The sequence below is a fragment of the Puma concolor genome, chromosome B2 (genome assembly GCF_028749965.1).
Source record: "Puma concolor isolate L17-30 chromosome B2, mPumCon1.1.hap2, whole genome shotgun sequence".
Classification (NCBI taxonomy): domain Eukaryota; kingdom Metazoa; phylum Chordata; class Mammalia; order Carnivora; family Felidae; genus Puma; species Puma concolor.
In genome coordinates, this window is record NC_141671.1 from 65014703 (window position 1) to 65033146 (window position 18444).

General features: G+C 40.1%; 1 protein-coding gene across 5 annotated transcripts in view; it reads left to right on the top strand.

The window, feature by feature from the left end:
* The window catches only part of SMAP1 (small ArfGAP 1), a 251040-nt gene that overhangs the window by 37155 nt on the left and 195441 nt on the right, over window positions 1-18444 (top strand). For 2 of the 5 annotated variants that reach the window (XM_025925397.2, XM_086707187.1), the window contains exon 1: window positions 11650-12017. The exons of 1 other annotated variant lie outside the window; for it this stretch is intronic. In XM_025925397.2, coding sequence (XP_025781182.1) covers window positions 11900-12017 — 118 coding nt within the window. In that variant the 5' untranslated portion in view covers window positions 11650-11899. Of the gene's footprint in view, window positions 1-11647; window positions 12018-18444 lie in introns of those variants that run through there. 2 more of the 5 variants (XM_086707188.1, XM_025925399.2) reach the window with 2 other exon arrangements.

The window sequence follows — 18444 nt, forward strand, 5'->3', positions numbered from 1 at the left end:
TCGATCTCTTTGTACTTGTTGAGGCCTGATACATGACCCGGTATGTGATCTATTCTGGAGAATGTTCCATGTGCACTGGAGAAGAATGTGTATTCTGTCGCTTTAGTATGAAATGTTCTGAGTATATCTGTTCGGCCCATCTGGTCCAGTGTGTCATTCAAAGCCATTGTTTCCTTGTTGATTTTCTGCTTAGATGACCTGTCCATTGTTGTAAGTGAGGTGTTAAAGTCCCCTACTATTATTGTATTATTATCAGGGTCTTTCTTTGTGTTTGTGATTGAGTTTTATATTTGGATTCTCTCAAGCTGGGGGCATAAATATTTACAATTCTTAGATCTTTGGTGGATAGACTGATTACTTATGATATAATACCCTTCTTCATCTCTTGTTACAGTCTTTGTTTTAAAATCTATATTGTCCGATATAAATATGGCTACTCCAGGCTTCTCTTGATGTCCATTAGAATGATAGATGGTTCTCCATCCCTTTACTTTCAATCTGGAAGTGAGTTTGAGTCTAAAATGAGTCTCTTTTAGGCACATAGAGATGGGTCTTGTTTTTATTTTTGTTTTTGTTTTTAATCCATTCTGATACCCTATATCTTTTTATTGGAGCATTTAGTCCATGATTGAAAGATATTTAGAGTGATTATTGAAAGATATGAATTTAGTTCCATTGTGCTGCCTGTAGAGTTGGTGTTTCTGGTGATGTTCTCTGATCCTTTCTAGTCTTTGTTGCTTTTGGTCTTTTTTGTTTTGTATTGTTTTCAATCTACTCAAAGAGTTGCCCTTAAAATTTCTTGCAAGTCTAGTTTAGTGGCCACTAACTCTGTTAGTTTTTGTTTATCTGGGAAACTCTTTATTTCCCTTTCTATTCTGAATGACAGCCTTGCTGGATAAAGAATTCTTGGCTACATATTTTTTCAATTCAGCACATTGAATATATCTTGCCGCTTCTTTCCGGCCTGCCAAATTTCCTCAGACAGATCTGCTACAAACCTGATCTATCTTCCCTTGTAGGTTAAGGATGTTTTTCTGTTGCTGCTTTCATGATTTCTTTCCTTGTCTGTCTATTTTGTGAATTTAACTAGGATATGACTTGGTGATGGTTGGTTTTTGTTGAATCTAATGAGAGTTCTCTGTGCTTCTTGGATTTTGATGTCTGTGTCCTTCCTCAGATTAGGAAAGTTTTCAGCTATAATTTGCTCACATAGGGGCGCCTGGGTGGCACAGTCGGTTGAGCGTCCGACTTCAGCCAGGTCACGATCTTGTGGTCCGTGAGTTCAAGCCCCGCGTCAGGCTCTGGGCTGATGGCTCAGAGCCTGGAGCCTGTTTCCGATTCTGTGTCTCCCTCTCTCTCTGCCCCTCTCCCGTTCATGCTTTGTCTCTCTCTGTCCCAAAAATAAATAAATGTTGAAAAAAAAATTTAAAAAAAAAATAATAATTTGCTCACATAAACCTTCCACCCCTTTTTTCTCTCTTCATCTTCTGGGACTCCTTTATATGAATGTTATTCCTCTTTAATAAGTTGCTGAGTTCTCTAAGTCTTGTATCATGATCCTTTGCCTTTGTTTCCCTCCTTTTTTTCTGCTGCATTATTTTCCATAATTTTATCTTCTATCTCACTGATTTGCTGCTCTGCTTCCTCCGTCCTTGCCATTATAGAGATTGCATCTCATTTATAGCATTTCTAATTTTGGCCTGACTAGATTTTAGTTCTTTTGTGTCTGCAGAAAGGAATTCTCTGGTGTCTTCTATGCTTTTTTTCAACCCCAGCAGTCATACTTATCATTGTGGTTTTAATTTTTTTTTAACATTTATTCCTTTTTTGAGAGACAGAGAGAGACAGTGTGAGTGGAGGAAGGACAGAGAGAGGGAGATACAGAATCCAAAGAAGGCTCCCAGGCTCCTAGCTGTCAGCATAGAGCCTGATGTAGGGCTTGAACTCACGAACCGTGAGATCATGACCTGAGCCGAAGTTGGATGCTTAACTAACTGAGTCACTCAGGCGCCCCTATAATCGTGATTTTAAATTCTAGTTCAAACATCTTACTTCTATCTATGTCAATTAAATCTCTGGCCATCATTTTGAAGATGCAGATTTCTAAATGAAGCCAGGTTCTCCCAATGGAAATGGCCAGTGAGGCACTGGAGATATAGACTTGAAGCTGATGTGAGAGATCTGAAGTCCATTGGGTGTCTCCTCCTAGGGGCCTGACATGGCTGCTGAATCCCAGGGTCTTGGCAGTCTGGGTTCAGTGAACCTGCATGGGGAGGAAAATAGGCAGATAACCTGAGAGGCAAAGGACAAAAGGAAAGTGTTGCTTCAGAACCTCTAGGCAAAGGAGTTAGTGGAACTCCCAGTACAAAGTGTCAAGGCAGAGATATGGAATCTCTGGGGAGCTGATTGAATGGAAAATGAGGCTCCAGGAGAGATGGGAGTTTTGAAGAGCATGACAGAAATTAGAACTTGGAAAAGATTCCCTGATCCAAGGGGAAAGCAGCTGTCAAGGCTGTCAAGGCTGTCAAGGCCTGTAGAGTGGCAGGCACAAGGATGGACCCTCCACAGTTCCTTGCAGTAGAAATGATAGTGAAGTTGTGAGATGCAGAGCCCCTGACACAAACACATGTGCTTTAGGAGAGAACAGCAAGGGGCTGAGGACTCAACACTGCCAAAGAAGGAAAGGACCAAAATGGAGTTTTCTTAAGGCTTAACAAGGAGAGTTTGGATGTAGTTATACAGAAGTGCCAAGAGTGATGTTTCCAGAAAGAAGGGGAAGTCCTCAGCAGAGAATGAGGAATAATGGGAACAAATGAAACCAAATTATGCTCAACTTCCCAGTGGACCTATATTATATAATGTTACCCAATTCCTTTTCTCCATCTTCTTTCTATTGAGGTATAATTTATTTACAATAAAATGCAGAGGTTTTAGGGACATAGTTCAATGAATTTTGACAACTGTATATATCTGTATAAAATCATCACCCCGGTTAAGATACCAAACATTTATATCACCCTAGAAAGTTCCCCTGTGCACCTTTTCAGTAAATCTCCACCCTACTCCCTTCCCACACAAATATGGTTCTGCTTTCTATGATCATATATTGGTTTTGTGTCTCCTCTAGAACTTCATATAAATAGAATCATACAGTCTGTATTTTTTTGTATCAGGCTTCTTTTACTCCACATAATATTTTTAGATTTATCCAGTTTGTTTTGTAGATAGTAGTTTCTTTTAATTGCTGAGTAGTTTTACACTATGTAAATACACAATTATTTGTCTATCCATTTTCTTGTTTATGGACAGTTGGGTTGATTCCAGGTTTTGGATATCATGAATTAAGCTGTTATGAACATTCTTAGGTGAGTTTTTTTGTGACTGTATTTTTTTTCATTTTTCCTGGAGTGGAACTGCTGGGTCATAGGAGAAATGTATGTTTAACTTCATAGAACAAATAGGTTTGTAAAATGATTATAACATTCCATATTCCCACCAGCAATAAAGTAATATTAAGTGTCAGTTGCTCTTTAATATTTGGTATTGGTATTGTTGATCTTTTTAATTTTAGTCATTCTAATGGGTGTGAAGTGGTATCTCATTGGTTTTTTTTTACATTCCCCAATAACAAATGATAATGAGCATCTTTTTTTATCTCATTGGTTATTTATGTATCTTCTTTTTGCCATTTTATTTTATTATTTAAAAAAATAAATGTTTTACTTTGGAGTGATTTTAGGTTTATAGAGAAGTTGCAGAGGGTCTTTTGCCATTTTAAATGAGTTGTCTTTTTATCATTGATTTGTAGGAGTTCCTTATATATTCTCTAGGTCTTTTGTATTTATCATGTATTACAAATATTTTCTCCAAATCTATAGTTTGCTTTTTATTTTCTTCTTAAAATATATTTTCTAAATTTTATATTTTCTCCAGGTTTTTGAGATATAATTGATATATAACATTGTGTAAGTTTAAAGTTTACAATGCTTTTTCATATGGATAGTGTATCTTGTGTCCTACGAAATCTCTGTCTACCCTAAGGTAGTAAAGGATAAATAATATTTTTAAATGATTTATAATAAATCTATCCTTATTTCCTTTCCCTTTTTTTCCTAAAATGATGCTACTTTTGGTTTAAAATTACTAAGATAATACACACTGTTTTGGTAAGAAGGTCAAGAATGAGAACAGCAGAAAATTCCACATAAAAAGTGTCTCATCCCAGCAAAGTTACAAAACCTCAAAGGCCTAGAAGAAAAGGACTAAGTTCCTTTAAAGGGTAGCGAAGTTCTTTGAGAACATATTCCTTCCACTTCTATCAAATGGCACACGACTCATTATCAATAATTTTGGTGCTCTACATAAATCAGTTTTAGTTTGACTTTTTATATCTAACAAACAAAAGAGTAATGCGTTAGAAGACTTCCTGGTGGTTAAAGTATCTAAAGGGAAACTAAAGAGGCAGCTTCAGAAAGACAGCAGCTGAAGTAGCTGTGAGGATCAAGGGAGCAGGATCCAATAGATGAACAGATCTCAGTAGGGATGAACCATCTCCAACTGTTCTTGTCTTTGTGCCACTCAGTTCAAGCTCAACTTTCTAGGGGAAAGTATCTGAATGGCCTAATTTGGGCACACGCCCAGGGGACCTTGGCTAAAAGTCCCTCCTTCAAAACTGGATTCAATAGAGGAAGGAGATAGTTCCCCAGAGAAAAAATGGGGCACTGCTACTAAAGAAGGCGAATGGATTCTAGGAGGACAAAAACAATACATGCCCACAACATGCCTTAAAAAGGCAGAACATATATCTTTCAATTTGTGTTTGTGTCTTCTGCTTTAAGCAGGATGAAACTGCCTTTATTCGCTCATCTTTGAGTCTTCCCTCAAATAACTGGGCTTGGTTGAGTTAAAATATATTACTGCCAACGCCAAATTTGTGAAAGCAAAGCCCATCCCAGGTTAGTTTTGTTGTGGTGTTGTTTTAAATCTTGAAGTGCAATGTGTACTTCTGATGACTTAGAATTTTTCTTTCTAAATTGAGATGCAGAAACTCTGTGGACTCTAAAATTAAGTGGGGGAAAAGGGATAACACTAAATAAGATATAACTTGGTCAAGATTGGAAGTGAGTTAGGATTGAAAGTGATACAAACAATTTTTATGCATCAGATTCCATTTTTAAAAAATCACTTAAAAAGTTACGTTTCTTAATTTTGCTCTTAGACATTATATGTTTTTACAGACAAGTTCCTACATTCACTCTTTTTGCTCATTCATGCATTCTGCAAACTTAATTAAGGTCTTGCCGTGTGCATTAGCAGCAGAGGCTCTGGAGATCGGTGATGAGATTGTGAAAGAACCTGATTTATGAAGATACATGATAAACTATGATAGGATTGAGGGATGGGATTGGCTGTTTTGTTCACTAATTTTTATCTTTAGTACCTAGCACAGTGCCTGAAAAATAGAAGGAACTTAAAAGTATGCTGCTGAATGGAAGACTAAATGAATGGAGGGAACAGTCAACTGGTGGTGTTGGAAGTACAGAAGATAATAGGATGGTACAAGTTCAGGCAGATTTTCTTAGAGTTGTTTAACTCTGCTTCAACAAAATTTTGCTTCAACAAAACTCTTAGAAGAATGAAGGCTTGAGTTGCCAAAGTCCAAACTTGAGGACTGGCTATCCCTCTATGTTTCCATCAGGCTCTGCATTTAGTTACAGATGGAAGTTGGTTATCTTATCTCCAACAAAGACTGCAAGAGTGGGATGTGTCCTTCTGGCTCTTTGTAATCAGGCTTTTTGTGACTGGGGATGCTGGTTGCCCATATGACATTAAAATTTTTTCAGTTTCTCTGTACTGGGGGTAAAAATATGAGCAGAATTTGAATTTGAAAATTACTTCTTCCTACATTGAGTGGTGTGATGTTGTATGTTCTTCTATAATAGACACTCGCTCAACACTGTATATTTGAAATAACTCCCTTCTGGAGGAAGGTAGAGAAGAAGTGTGTGGAAGTTATATATCTTTGACAGAAACCACACTCTCCCTACACTGAGGAGAGTCCACTGGTACCTAAGCATTGATCACGAGTACTTCACACAGCAGTTGGGCAGGGTTTTTAGGAACCACAAACCTATTAACATTCCCTGATCTAACTTTTGAAAACAAACGAAAATAAAATCTATGTCTGTCCTGGGTTTCCTCTCTTTGCATGTTGTAAGTTGTATTTGTTTATATATCTCCATGTTTGTGTATTCTCTTGCTTTAACATACTTGGTCTCTCTTTAACTCTCACCATTTAACTTGTCCTACTCAGTTTTCCATCCCAGGGGGGTAGCATGGCTTATGAAAAGAGCAGGGCCTTAATGCCAAAAAGCAAAAAGACCTAGCCTCAAATGCCAGTTATGCTCTTTCATATCTAGGAAACTTTCAACAAAGTATTCAACATCTTTGAGCCACAGTTTCTGTGCTGTTCAGTTATATTTCCGTTTCCTCTTTCTGGGTGCATGGTAGGATTATACTTCTGGTTCCCTTAATATTAGCACATGTCATGTACTTGTCAGTGGATTGAGAATAGAAGTAGACATGTGTTATTCCTGGGGAGAAGGCCGTAAGAAACTAATCTTGTTGCCTTTCTGCTGAAACATGACAGAGACTCTATCAGTCTGATCCTTGAGTGAGGGCCACATGGAGTAGAACACCAACCCAATGGATACATAGCATGACCAAGAAATAAACTTCTATTGATTGAGGTCATTAAAATTTGGGGGTTGTTTGTTACTCAACATGAATTATCCCATCTGGCTGATGTCTCCTAATATGAATAATGATTATAAGATTTACCTCAAAGAGAATTACCAACCCACATTAGAGGATTAAAATGCAGTGGCTTGGGGCGCCTGGGTGGCTCAGTTGTTTATGTGTCCAACTTTGGCTCAGGTTGTGATACAGCTTGGAGCCTGGACCATGCTTCGGATTCTGTGTCTCCCTCTCTCTGCCCCTCCTCCGCTTGTGCTTTGTCTCTCTCCCTCTCAAAAATAAACATTAAAAAAAATTAAAATAAAAAAAGCAGTAGCTCTTATTACTATTACCCCCCCTTCTGCCAGCTGTCTGTATCTACCATTCTTATCAGACATTCCACTTACACACTCATACATGGCTCACTCTTGTCCATTTCGCTCCACCCCCATAATTCTCTTTCACTCTACCCATAATTGTCCTTCATTGCCCTCTGCCCACCCCTCTACCCCCCCACCCCCGCTTACCAACTCCTTCTCTTAGTCTTCTGTGGAATACCAGCTCCAATTTGGTCAAACTCTCTAAACCTGTTTCTTGTCTTTTTTTCTCCAAATGGGACAGATTTTTTAATTTAATTTTTAAAATTTTTTAATTTATTGTGTGAGAGAGAGAAATCGTGAGCAGGGGAGGGGCAGAGAAGGGGGGAAAGAGAGAGAATTCCAAGCAGGCTCTGAACTGTCAGCACAGAGCCGACATGGCACTTGAACCCATGAACTGTGAGATCATGACCTGAGCCAAAACCAAGAGTCAGACGCTTAAAACACTGAGCCATCCAGGCACCCCTGGAAACAGAATTTTAGAGTTAAAAGGGACTTCACTTCTCTAAGAATCTGTAGAAACAGACATTCAACCTCACTCTTCAGCCATCAAACATCCATAAACACCTTACCATCTGGAGTTCATTGATAGAAGTTACTTCTTCCCGAAGAGCTAGGTACTCTAGGTCACTAGGTACTCTGCCCCCCTCTTTTTTTTTTTTTTTTTTTTTTTTTTTTTTTTAGCTCTTAGCATTCATTTCCTAAGGGCACCAAATTATCTTTGGCCTCAAAGGAACCTGTAGTCATTTAGCTGTTCTGACTTCACCTCTCCCACACACAGTTTGGACATTTACCTTACACTATACAGTTAACTGTAGCCATGCTTTCTATCCCTGTACCTATATTTTCTTCTCTCTGGCCTTTCTAACCATCCTCATCCCTCCCTCAACATTTTACTGAAACACCAGATAGTTGCAGTCCCTGGGAAGTATCACCAGCTGATTTCTCTTCTCTTGCTCCTGGGCTAAAGGAAAACAATGAACTGTACAGACCCATGACTGTGTGTTATCTAAAACTGAAATAATTGACTTTTCTGGACATTTGGCTTTAGTGCTCATGCTTACTTCTCAGAAACCTCTCCTACCATGGCCTCTGGTTCTCTTCCTGGCCACACTTTACCTCTCTTTTCAAAGGTTCACCTTTCTCTGTCCACTCATCGTTTAGCTGGAAATCCCCAGAGTTTTGTCCTCGGGACTCTTTGTTTTTGTCTACATGTCTACATGTCTCTAAAGGAGTCTCATTTTTACCCTATGGCTTCTATGACCATTTAAATGTAGGTGATTTTCAAATGACTTTCACTAGCACTAACTTCTCTCTAGAGCTTTAGAAGTAGATATGCAATGTCGTATTAGACATATGGAGGTGGATATCACATGGACATGTCCTTAAGTAAACACCTTTCCCCCTCTAACCACAAAAGTGTACTATCCCTTCTGTCTTGGTCTGAGTTAATGGCATCACCATTTACCTGTCTCCCAACTTAGAAACCTTGGTGTTATTCTCACCTCCTTTCTCTCAACCCCCACATGCAGTCAGCTGCCAAATCTTGCTGCTTCTAATTTTAAAACATCATTTGACTTTGTCTCTTCTAAACTCTATGCTACTGGCTTAAAATAGGCCTTTGGCATGTCTTCTTTGGACTTACTGCAACAGCCCTGTCTATAATTTGTTTCCCTGATCCCTGACAGTATTTCTCCCCTCCCATATCCTCCAGCCTGCCATTATAGTTATAGAAAACAAAGCTAACCAAGTCTTTTCTCTGTGTCAAAGCTTCTTCTGGCTCCATATGCCCACAGGGTAAAGTTCAAACTAGATAGCCTGGCTGTAAATTTCTTAACCTCCTGACTCCATTCTACCTCTCCTCCTTGTTTCCTTTCCTGTCTTCATGTTCTCTGTGCACATCCTATTCTCACTGCTTCCAGCACAAAACCATGCTTTCAGAAGTCTATGTTTAAACGCATATATGTATTACATTTATGTAATATATGTGTACATATACACATACATATATGTAAGTATATTTAAATACACGTAATATATTTATATGTAAATGTATGAATATTTATATGTAAATACATGTGATATATATTACATATAGAAAATATATGTAATATATATATATTTCAAGATATTTCTTTTCCTCCTCTTCATCTGTATTCACTTGAAAAATTCCTACATGTGTTAACATCTAGTTTAAGCATCATGTACTCTGTGAAGTCCTTCTCAGTTCTTCCAGGCTATTGGTGCTCTTCCCAGAGCATTTTATATTTGCTGCAGACTTTACTTTGCGGCTTTTAATTTTTCTATTTACGTGTTTGCATCTTACATTAGACTGTAATCTTCTGATTGTCAGAGAACTTTACAGAAGTTGCTCAGTAAATATTGATGAATTAATGCAACATTGTTTTTCTCCCAAGGTGTTTTTGGTATCAGTGTCTTCTTTTTCATTCTTTCTATTACATATTTAATAAATAGTCAACTCAAACTTAGATTTTTAATAGCCTCCAGGATGACCATCTAGACAAGCACTGTTTAGTGATGTAGCCACTAGCTACATGTGGTGATTGAGCACTTGAAATGTAGTTAGTTCAAGTTGAAGCAAACTGTAAGTGTAGGATACACATTGGATTTTGAAAACAGTAGGAAAACAAGAATGTAAAGTATCTCAGTAATAATTTTTAATTTTATTTTGACAATTACTCATATGTTGAAATGATAGTATTTTGGATATATTGGATTAAATAAAATATACCATTAAAGTAAAAATTTCCTGTTTCTTTTTTTTTCTATTTTTAAATGTGGCTACTAGAAAACTTAAAAGTATATATATGTGGTGTGCATTATATTTCCATTAGACATTGCTGTGCCCCTTTAATCATGTGAATCATTTCTTGGTGATAAGCCTGTGTCTGTTTTTTTTTGTTTGTTTGTTTTTGTTTTTTCCTTAATCCTTGCAGTGGTAAGCAGAATTTCCAGGCAGGAGAAAAATGGTGTCTGTTAACTGGTATTGTTGGACTAACCTTCCCCAAACATCCCTTTTTTTAATGCTACCATCCTACTTGAAGAATCTGCAGGTTTTCTGTTGTCAGCGGCATCAAGGCCATATTGCTTTGTCTGGTTCCCCAAACAATTAATTCTGTTGCACCTCACTCACCCAGACTTCTCTCTCACTCATCTTAAGTAGTACCCTTGACCTTTAGTCTGTGTTCCAAGATCCTTGAAGTCTGTGCTTTTGTGCATGCTTCTCTTGCTCAGTATTTTCTTCCTTGGCCCCCATTTAAATCAAGCCAGACTTTAAGATATGACTTAAAAGTTCTACCTCCCACATAATGTTTTTTCTGTTTATTGGAACTGACTCTGATATCCTACTAGTTATTATTTGTCAGAGACACACAGTTTAAGTTCTAATTTGTTCAGTTACTCAGCATCTTCACTGATATCACCATTCAATTGAATTACACAAGAATTTTTGAGATCTTGTGCCAAGAACAGGGATAAGTGAGTATGAGGGTCACCTTTATGCAGGGCCTATGGTAGGAATTGGCCCTGTGGAAAACTATAGGACACAGGCCCCATCTCATTGCCTTTCTTAGCATCTGTTCCTCCATAGGCAAGAGCCACGTTTATTCTGATTGCAAAAGCTTCATATTAGAAATTGGTCATATGCCATGATATGCCAAAATAGTCAAATAGCCTCACACAGGGTTCAAATCCCATGAGTCAGTCCTGATTGGGGAGCTCCGGGTTCTAATTAAGTGTCTTCTTTCCCTAGTTTTTCACACATTAAAGAACACTGTTTATACAGCTTCTTGTTAAAGTAATATCGCCCAGTGTTTGCCTCCTTGTGAAAGGCCTTTACTTTCCTTATGAAAGGCCTTGTTTTCACGTGTTTTAGACTCTGGATCCAGACTGCTTTGGATTTGAATCTCAACTCCTCCACTGGGTAGCTCTGTAACCCGGGCAAGTTATTTAACTCTTCCATACCTCATTTTCCACATCTGTATAATGAGAATAACGTTATCACAGGGTTGTGATAAGGGTTAGAGTTCATAGTTCTTGGCACAGAGTAACCACTCAATGTCAGCCCTTAACATATGTCACTACCAAACTATTTCTCTGGGACTGTTTTCACTATTTTATTCCACTAGTGTCTCCAATTTCTAGGATAGTGCCTGTTTCAAAACTGCAGGTGAATAAACATGGAATGAATAAATGAATGCACTCAATCACTTTTATTTATGCATTTCCAACGTTGCGCCAGCAAGCGCAAAGGCAAGAAAGCAAGTCAAAGTCACCTCCTTGTAAAGGTCTTCCTTCACCGGGTTTCACCTGAGGGCACTCTGGTACAGTGTGATCTCCAAGGTGGGGAAGCCCACAGCGGGCAGCACTAAATACCTTCCCGCAATCACCTTTGGCGAAGGGCCCAGCGCAGAGATCCCCTCCCGGCCAGTTTCCCGGGGAAGTTCGGCGCATGCGCAGCTCGCCCGGCGCCTGGGTTCCTTCCTGCGGCGCCACCCGGAAGCTTCAGCTCCGTCTCCCCCCTCCCCCTCCCCCTCCTTGTGCCTCGCCGGCTCTGGCTGTGCGTGCGGGGCTGGCCCGGCGAGGAGGCGGGACACGTCGGCGCTGCCACCCGCCGCCGCCGCTCCTCCTTCTGTTCCAGCTGCCGCTGCCGCCGCTTCCTTGGCTGAGTCCGCCCGCGGTCCGGTGGCTCCAGGTGTGTTCACCCCGCCCAGCTGCCAGAGCCCGCCGCCGCCGTAGCTGCCCCGGCTCCTCGCCCCGCTTCCGAGATGGCGACGCGCTCCTGCCGGGAGAAGGCTCAGAAGCTGAATGAGCAGCACCAGCTCATCTTGTCCAAGCTGCTGAGGGAGGAGGACAACAAGTACTGCGCCGACTGCGAGGCCAAAGGTAGCGCGGACGTCGCCGCCCCTAGTCGGGGCCTCCTGCGGCCGGTGACCTTCCCCGTCGCCACGGCGCCCGGGGCCCGAGCGGACGCCGCGGCTGCGCCCGGCCGGCCCCGGCCCTGAAGGGAGGGCGGGCGCAGGCTGGAGTCGCCCCTCACCTCCGCCAGAGGCGGTGGCGAGGTCAGGCCCGTGGGCGCCGGCACTGGCCCCAACCCCTTCTCCTCCCTGGCCCCGGGGCAGAGCCGTGCCCGTGTCGCGATGCTCAGACCCCCCCCCAGAGGGCCGGGGCCAGAGCCGGGCTGGGAGCGCGGAACGGGGCGACGGCCTGGCCAGGGCTTAGGGTTAAAGGGTTGCCCTCCACCCGCCTCAGCTCGCAGGTACATCCGTGGGTGGGGCCACCCTTAGTCTCGGTCCCCGCCTCGACCCTTCCCCCGTGACCACGTCGTGCCTCCCGGGGCTCCGAGGCTCGGTATCTCAGGTGGAGCCCTACCTGCCTGTCCACCTGACAGCTTTGTACCGGGCTTTTGCTTCTTCACGAGAAAGAGTATGGTGGTCCTTTTTTGCTGGTTTGGAGTTTTACTGAGTGAAACCATTGCGGAGGGGTCTTTAGTAGTAGTAGTAGTGATAACTGTTTTTTTAAATCTAGATATTAGCCAGAATGAAGAGGAATTTCATTACGTGAGTCCCGTGGACAGTGTGCTTATTATGTTCCTGAAGCTTTTAATAATTATATGGTGTCTGACCAGTTGCTTTGGGAGAACATGTGGACATTGGTTTGTGTGACCCATAGACGTTGAAGGTGCATTTTTTAAAGATCCAGAGGTGAAAAAAACCCCCTAATTTTAGTTTGTTCCGTTGGAGGGCTTCTGCCTCAGCTTTTGAAATAGATACACTATTTTTAGCCTATATGTTTGGGTTTGGCGATCTGATTTATATTTAATGTCTTCTAAGTAATCTCATGAGAAAAAGGTTTCAGATTTTTAAAAGGAAACCTGTCATGTGTTCAGGAAAAGATCTTGCTTATTTGTAAATTGGTTTATTTGGTGAGAAATAGGTAGTTCTCCAAAGCAGAAGTCAGACTTTGAGAATGTCATTTAAGATTTCTGTTATTTGACTTAGACTTTTCCTGAAGCTTTACTGTTCTTACTCAATATTGTGTAAATGAGGCACGTCTCAGTGGGCTGATAATGTTTGATTAGACTAAGCCACATGGCATCAGGAAGTCACTTCACTACCATACTATCATAACAGGTACTGGATCACTGGAAGGTCATGTGGGAATACTGTAACTGACCATGTGTTGAAGCACTTTTCATATAGTACCTTGACTCACCCAAGCTGATATTTATTCTGTGTAACTTTTCAGGTGATGAATTAAAAATGCCTGATTATTGTAGTAAAACTTGTTTACCTCATATTGATTATGTGTGTGGATTTTTGGGGAATACTCTTTTGTATTGAGGCTCAATTACTCATCACTGCACTAGTAAAACGCTGAAAAATGGGGCCTTTAAAAGGCCAGAAAAAGAAATGAGCTGCATTTTGGGTAGTAAGTTACATGCTTAAAAAGAGATCCTAGTATATTTTAAAATCTATTCATTAAATATTAAATAGTAACAGTTTTAGTAAGTACCTTCATTAGGTATAGAAATAATTGAAAAATAATGTTTGTTTAAATTTTTGTCCCCCAAAAAGTACTTTATAAAATCAGGTATTCACTAATGCTTCCCAAAATAATTTATAGGTTTTTAAAAAGCCATTATTTGCCACATGGTAACATTTCCATTTCCATCTTTTGAAGTAAGGAGAGGAGAATCATGTACTTTTAAAATTAGGGCAAAAATTTTATTTTAATCTGAGGAAAAGGGAGCATTAGTTTTGCTTGCTATTTGTATTGCCACTGAGGTCCATAGATATATATTGCATGAATGTTTTATTTTGGTTTTGTTTGGTCTTCTGTTTCTGGGTTTGTTTTTGAGAAATGGAGAAGATTGGAGAGAAGAGAATAGTATCAAGAGTTTGAGGATGCAATGTGAAGGGCATGAATTCCAGTCATGATTTAGAAAGACCATTACTCTTTCCATGTTGTTACTAAATCTTGAATGATACTAAATTGATCTTCTAAAAATTTATTTTATTTTATTTTAAATGTTTATTTATTTATGAGAGAGACAGAGTGTGAGCGGGGGAGGGGCAGAGAGAGAGGGAGACACAGAATCCGAAGCAGACTCCAGGCTCTGAGCTGTCAGCACAGAGCCCGAAGGGGAGCTTGAACTCAGGAACCGTGAGATCATGACCTGAGCCAAAGTCAGACGCTTAACCGACTGAGCCACCCAGGCGCCCCAACTTCTAAAATTTTTTTTAATGTTTATTCATTTTTGAGGGAGAGAGAGAGACAGAGCGAGACAGAGCGTGAGCAGTGGAGGGGCAGAGAGAGAGAGAGGGAGACACACAACTGAAAGCGGGCTGCAGGCTGTCAGCACAGAGCCTGACACGGGGCTTGAACTCACGAACTGTGAGATCATGACCTGAGTGGAAGTTGGAGACTTATCCGACAGAGCCACCCAGACACCTCTTAAATTGATCTTCTGAATTATTTCACTGTTTTATCTTGATCTTCCAGGAAAAAACATCACAGTTAAGTTTAATTAGTTTAATTAGATTTGATCTCATAGTTGTATTACTTGAAAAATTTGACATGATTGGACCACTGATATAATTAAATATATTTTGTACAAGTTTTGAGTCTTTGGTATGGTTGAACCCCATTAAAGAGCTCTTTAGTAGGGTTCTTGGCTTGTTAAATGATTTTGGATTCATTATTATACATGCCAGACAACATAGTAAATGCAGATAGTGAAATTCTGGTTAAGTGTATTTTTAAAAGATATGCTAAGGGTCTTATTCTACACCTTAGCTATTATACAGAGTTCCATACTGTATGTATATATATATATATGTGTGTGTGTGTGTGTGTATATGTATATATATATGTGTATATATATATATATATATATATATATAAATGTTTTCCTCACTAATAAACTACATCAAGCTTTTCATGTATTTTGAAGCTATTTCCTAGTTAACTCAGTTTTCTTTCAAAAAATACTTCCTCCACTGCTCTTTGAGAACAAGTACCAAAGGCTAAATTTAAAGTGTAGGGCTAAAGATTACCCCATTCTGTTGACTTGTAATAGTTGGCAGAGTTATATCAATTGGATTTTGACATTTTCTTATTGAGTCACCAGTGTGTGTTTCCTGAGTTGACATTATTTAAGAAGTAAGGAGGGAGAGAAGGATGGCATAGGTGCCAGTTTCCTGCTCTTGATTCTACACTTACTAGATCTGTTGAGCAACTAGAAAAAAAAACCAGGCAGGGGCTGGACTTCCTCTCCCTGGCCTCATTGGTGACTCTCTGGGAGTTTTAATACAGTTCTATTGGTTATTAGTTGGTGGCGATTTATGGAGCAGTGAGGATTTAGAGCCTCTTGCCAATCTAAAGTTTAGTTTTTAGTATTAGTTTCATCCACGGTTAGTACTAGTTTTGATTCTGAACGTGTATCAATTGGCATGAATATGTTGCCTCTTGCCCAGTAAGTTTTGGGGTAGTAAGAAACAAGCTTTTTTGAACACTTAGAGATTGTTTTGTTTCATCTGTCTGGTATTAAGAGGTTAAGTTCCTTGCCCAGATCAAGCACTTATTTCTTCATTCCACAGATCGTGACTTGAGGGGACACTGCTAAACACTGTATCGGATTATGGAGCTAAAATATTTGTGAGACCTAAGGAGACCTAAGGAGTTTGTTCAGAGAGGACTGCATTTTTGCAAATGAGTAATTCCAAAACAGTGTACTAAGTGTTATAATAGTGGTTATAAGAGGTGCCTCCCTCTCTACTTATTTTGGGCTGCTGTCCCATCTCATGTGACTTTTGGTTGTCTTCACGGTTCCTAGAATGCTGCCTCAAGGCCCTTGCACATGCTGTTCTTTCTGCCTGTGAAGTTCTCTAACAGTTTTTTGCTTGATCAGTTTTACATATCATCCCCTTTCTGCTTAAATGTTTCTTGAAGGGAAGTGCTTCTCTCTGATTTTCTATATTAGATTAGACTTTCCTTTATACGTGTAAGACACATCCTGAATGTTTTATTACACTTAAGTACAGTTGTAATTAAACATTATTTGGGTATTTATTGGGTAATCTATATCCCTGTTGGATTATAACTATAAGAGAGAAGAGACCTTGTTTATCTTGTTTAGGCTTGTATCCCCTGCCCTCTACACAATGGGTGACATGTGGTAGGTCTAGTGTAACTCAACAAGTATCTTTTGAATGAATGAATGTGAATGAGTACAGAGCCAAGGGCAGGCAGCAGGGTATGTGGAAATAGTTCACATATAGGCAGAGTGACCCTGTTGGAAAATATTTACAGGAGTCTTGTTTGAGCTAGGTTCAGAAGATGGAGTGGGATTTTAGCAGATGGAGAAGGAATTAAAGGAGACAGCTGCACACACAAGGTGCATAAGATGTATTTAAAATAACATAAGAGGTTTCCATGTGGACTTTTTTGGGTAAGCTTTCTTTAAGCATGGTCAGATTTGATGGTCGCGGGTCAGGAAGAACTGAAATGGTGAGAGATTCCAGGCATGTCACTTAATTATCACAGTAGTCCAAGCAAGAGTGTAAGGACCTGAACTCACTTAATGTTGGGGTATAGGGCAGGAAACAGAACAGCTGTAGCTATTTTAAGGAATAGGGTGTTTACATTGGAGAGGCTGAAGGAGCAAAAATTGGGAACCACTACTGGACTTCTGGCTTCAAGGCTACACACTATTACCACTGCTACTGTTACCACCACTGCCATGGCTTCTCACCCGTGGAGCTGGTGAGCCAGCGGATGGGGGAATACGACTGTGGTTACTGCAACCCTTCAATGTCTTGTTAGACATTTTTTCACTTGCCCTTACTATAGGAAGATGGTCTTTGCTGAACTTGTGCCTTCCACGTGCAAATAACTGGCAGACTAATGTCCAACACTTTGCCTTCAAGGGAGTCTTCTAGCTTTCTAACCTTTTCAAAAAGTAGAAACATGAAGTGAAGGTTGTGAGACCCAGTCCAAGAGTCTACTACAGGCAGTGAGGATGGAGAACATTTTTCATTAAGTGTGTAATGTTTAAGAGTTCTTATGTAAACTTATTTTAAAGTAATTCATATTAAAAAGTAAAATTCACTTGAGAAACTGATGTTTATAATGATGTTGATGCTTATAGGATAAATTCATACAAACAAAATCTTTGATTGTAATTCACCTAAAGAGACCTGCAAATCTGAAAGTTCCCTCAAAATGCTAACCTTCAGGTTTGATTGGTCCGTTGTTGTCATAATTCTGCTGATCTTGAGATTTTCTCTGATGATTATGTGTAGAGCCTGGTGTCAGAGCCAGGATAGAAACCACTGGTCTCTCTCTGACTCATCAGAGCACAAGCAGGGAAGGAGCAGAGAGAGATGGAGACACAGAATCAGAAACAGGCTCCAGGCTCTGAGCTGTCAGCACAGAGCCTGATGCGGTCTCCAACTTGGAACTGCGAGATCATGACCTGAGCCGAAGTTGGACGTTTAACCGACTGAGCCACCCAGGTGCCCCTATCTTGGTGTTTTAAACCACAGAAACAGGGGCGCCTGGGTGGCGCAGTCGGTTAAGCGTCCGACTTCAGCCAGGTCACGATCTCGCGGTCCGGGAGTTCGAGCCCCGCGTCGGGCTCTGGGCTGATGGCTCAGAGCCTGGAGCCTGTTTCCGATTCTGTGTCTCCCTCTCTCTCTGCCCCTCCCCCGTTCATGCTCTGTCTCTCTCTGTCCCAAAAATAAATAAACGTTGAAAAAAAAAAATTAAAAAAAATAAATAAATAAATAAACCACAGAAACAACTTGATGGACTTGAAAGAGCACTGACCTGGATTAAGTTAGTAAAGCTAGGTTTGAGTCCAGCTTTTGCCTCTTGACTTACTTGGTGACCAGTTGTCCCTGTTCTCATTGAACCTTACTACAAAGATTTATTTCAGCTCTGATGTGATCTGTGTTCTTTTTTGAAACCTATGTTTCATATCACTTCTAAGTCAGTATTTACTATTGATGATTTCAAAAAAATTGTTTTTTTTAAAATTAATTAATAATTTAATTTTGGATCTTACAGAACTTTGGATCTTGATCAAACCTGTATACTTTTAAAGCTTTTCACTGATGATTTAGGTCTTTCTGAGCCAATTACCTGGTATTATCTTTAATTATCTCAAGCTGTATCATATAACCCACAGGAATATTCCTCACAGATTGAGGAATCCTTTTGTTTGGAACTTTTTCCCTAATGCTTTCATGGATTAGAGTAAGATCAAAGAAACTATCACCTGTTCTAGTCATCTACTACAGCCATACTT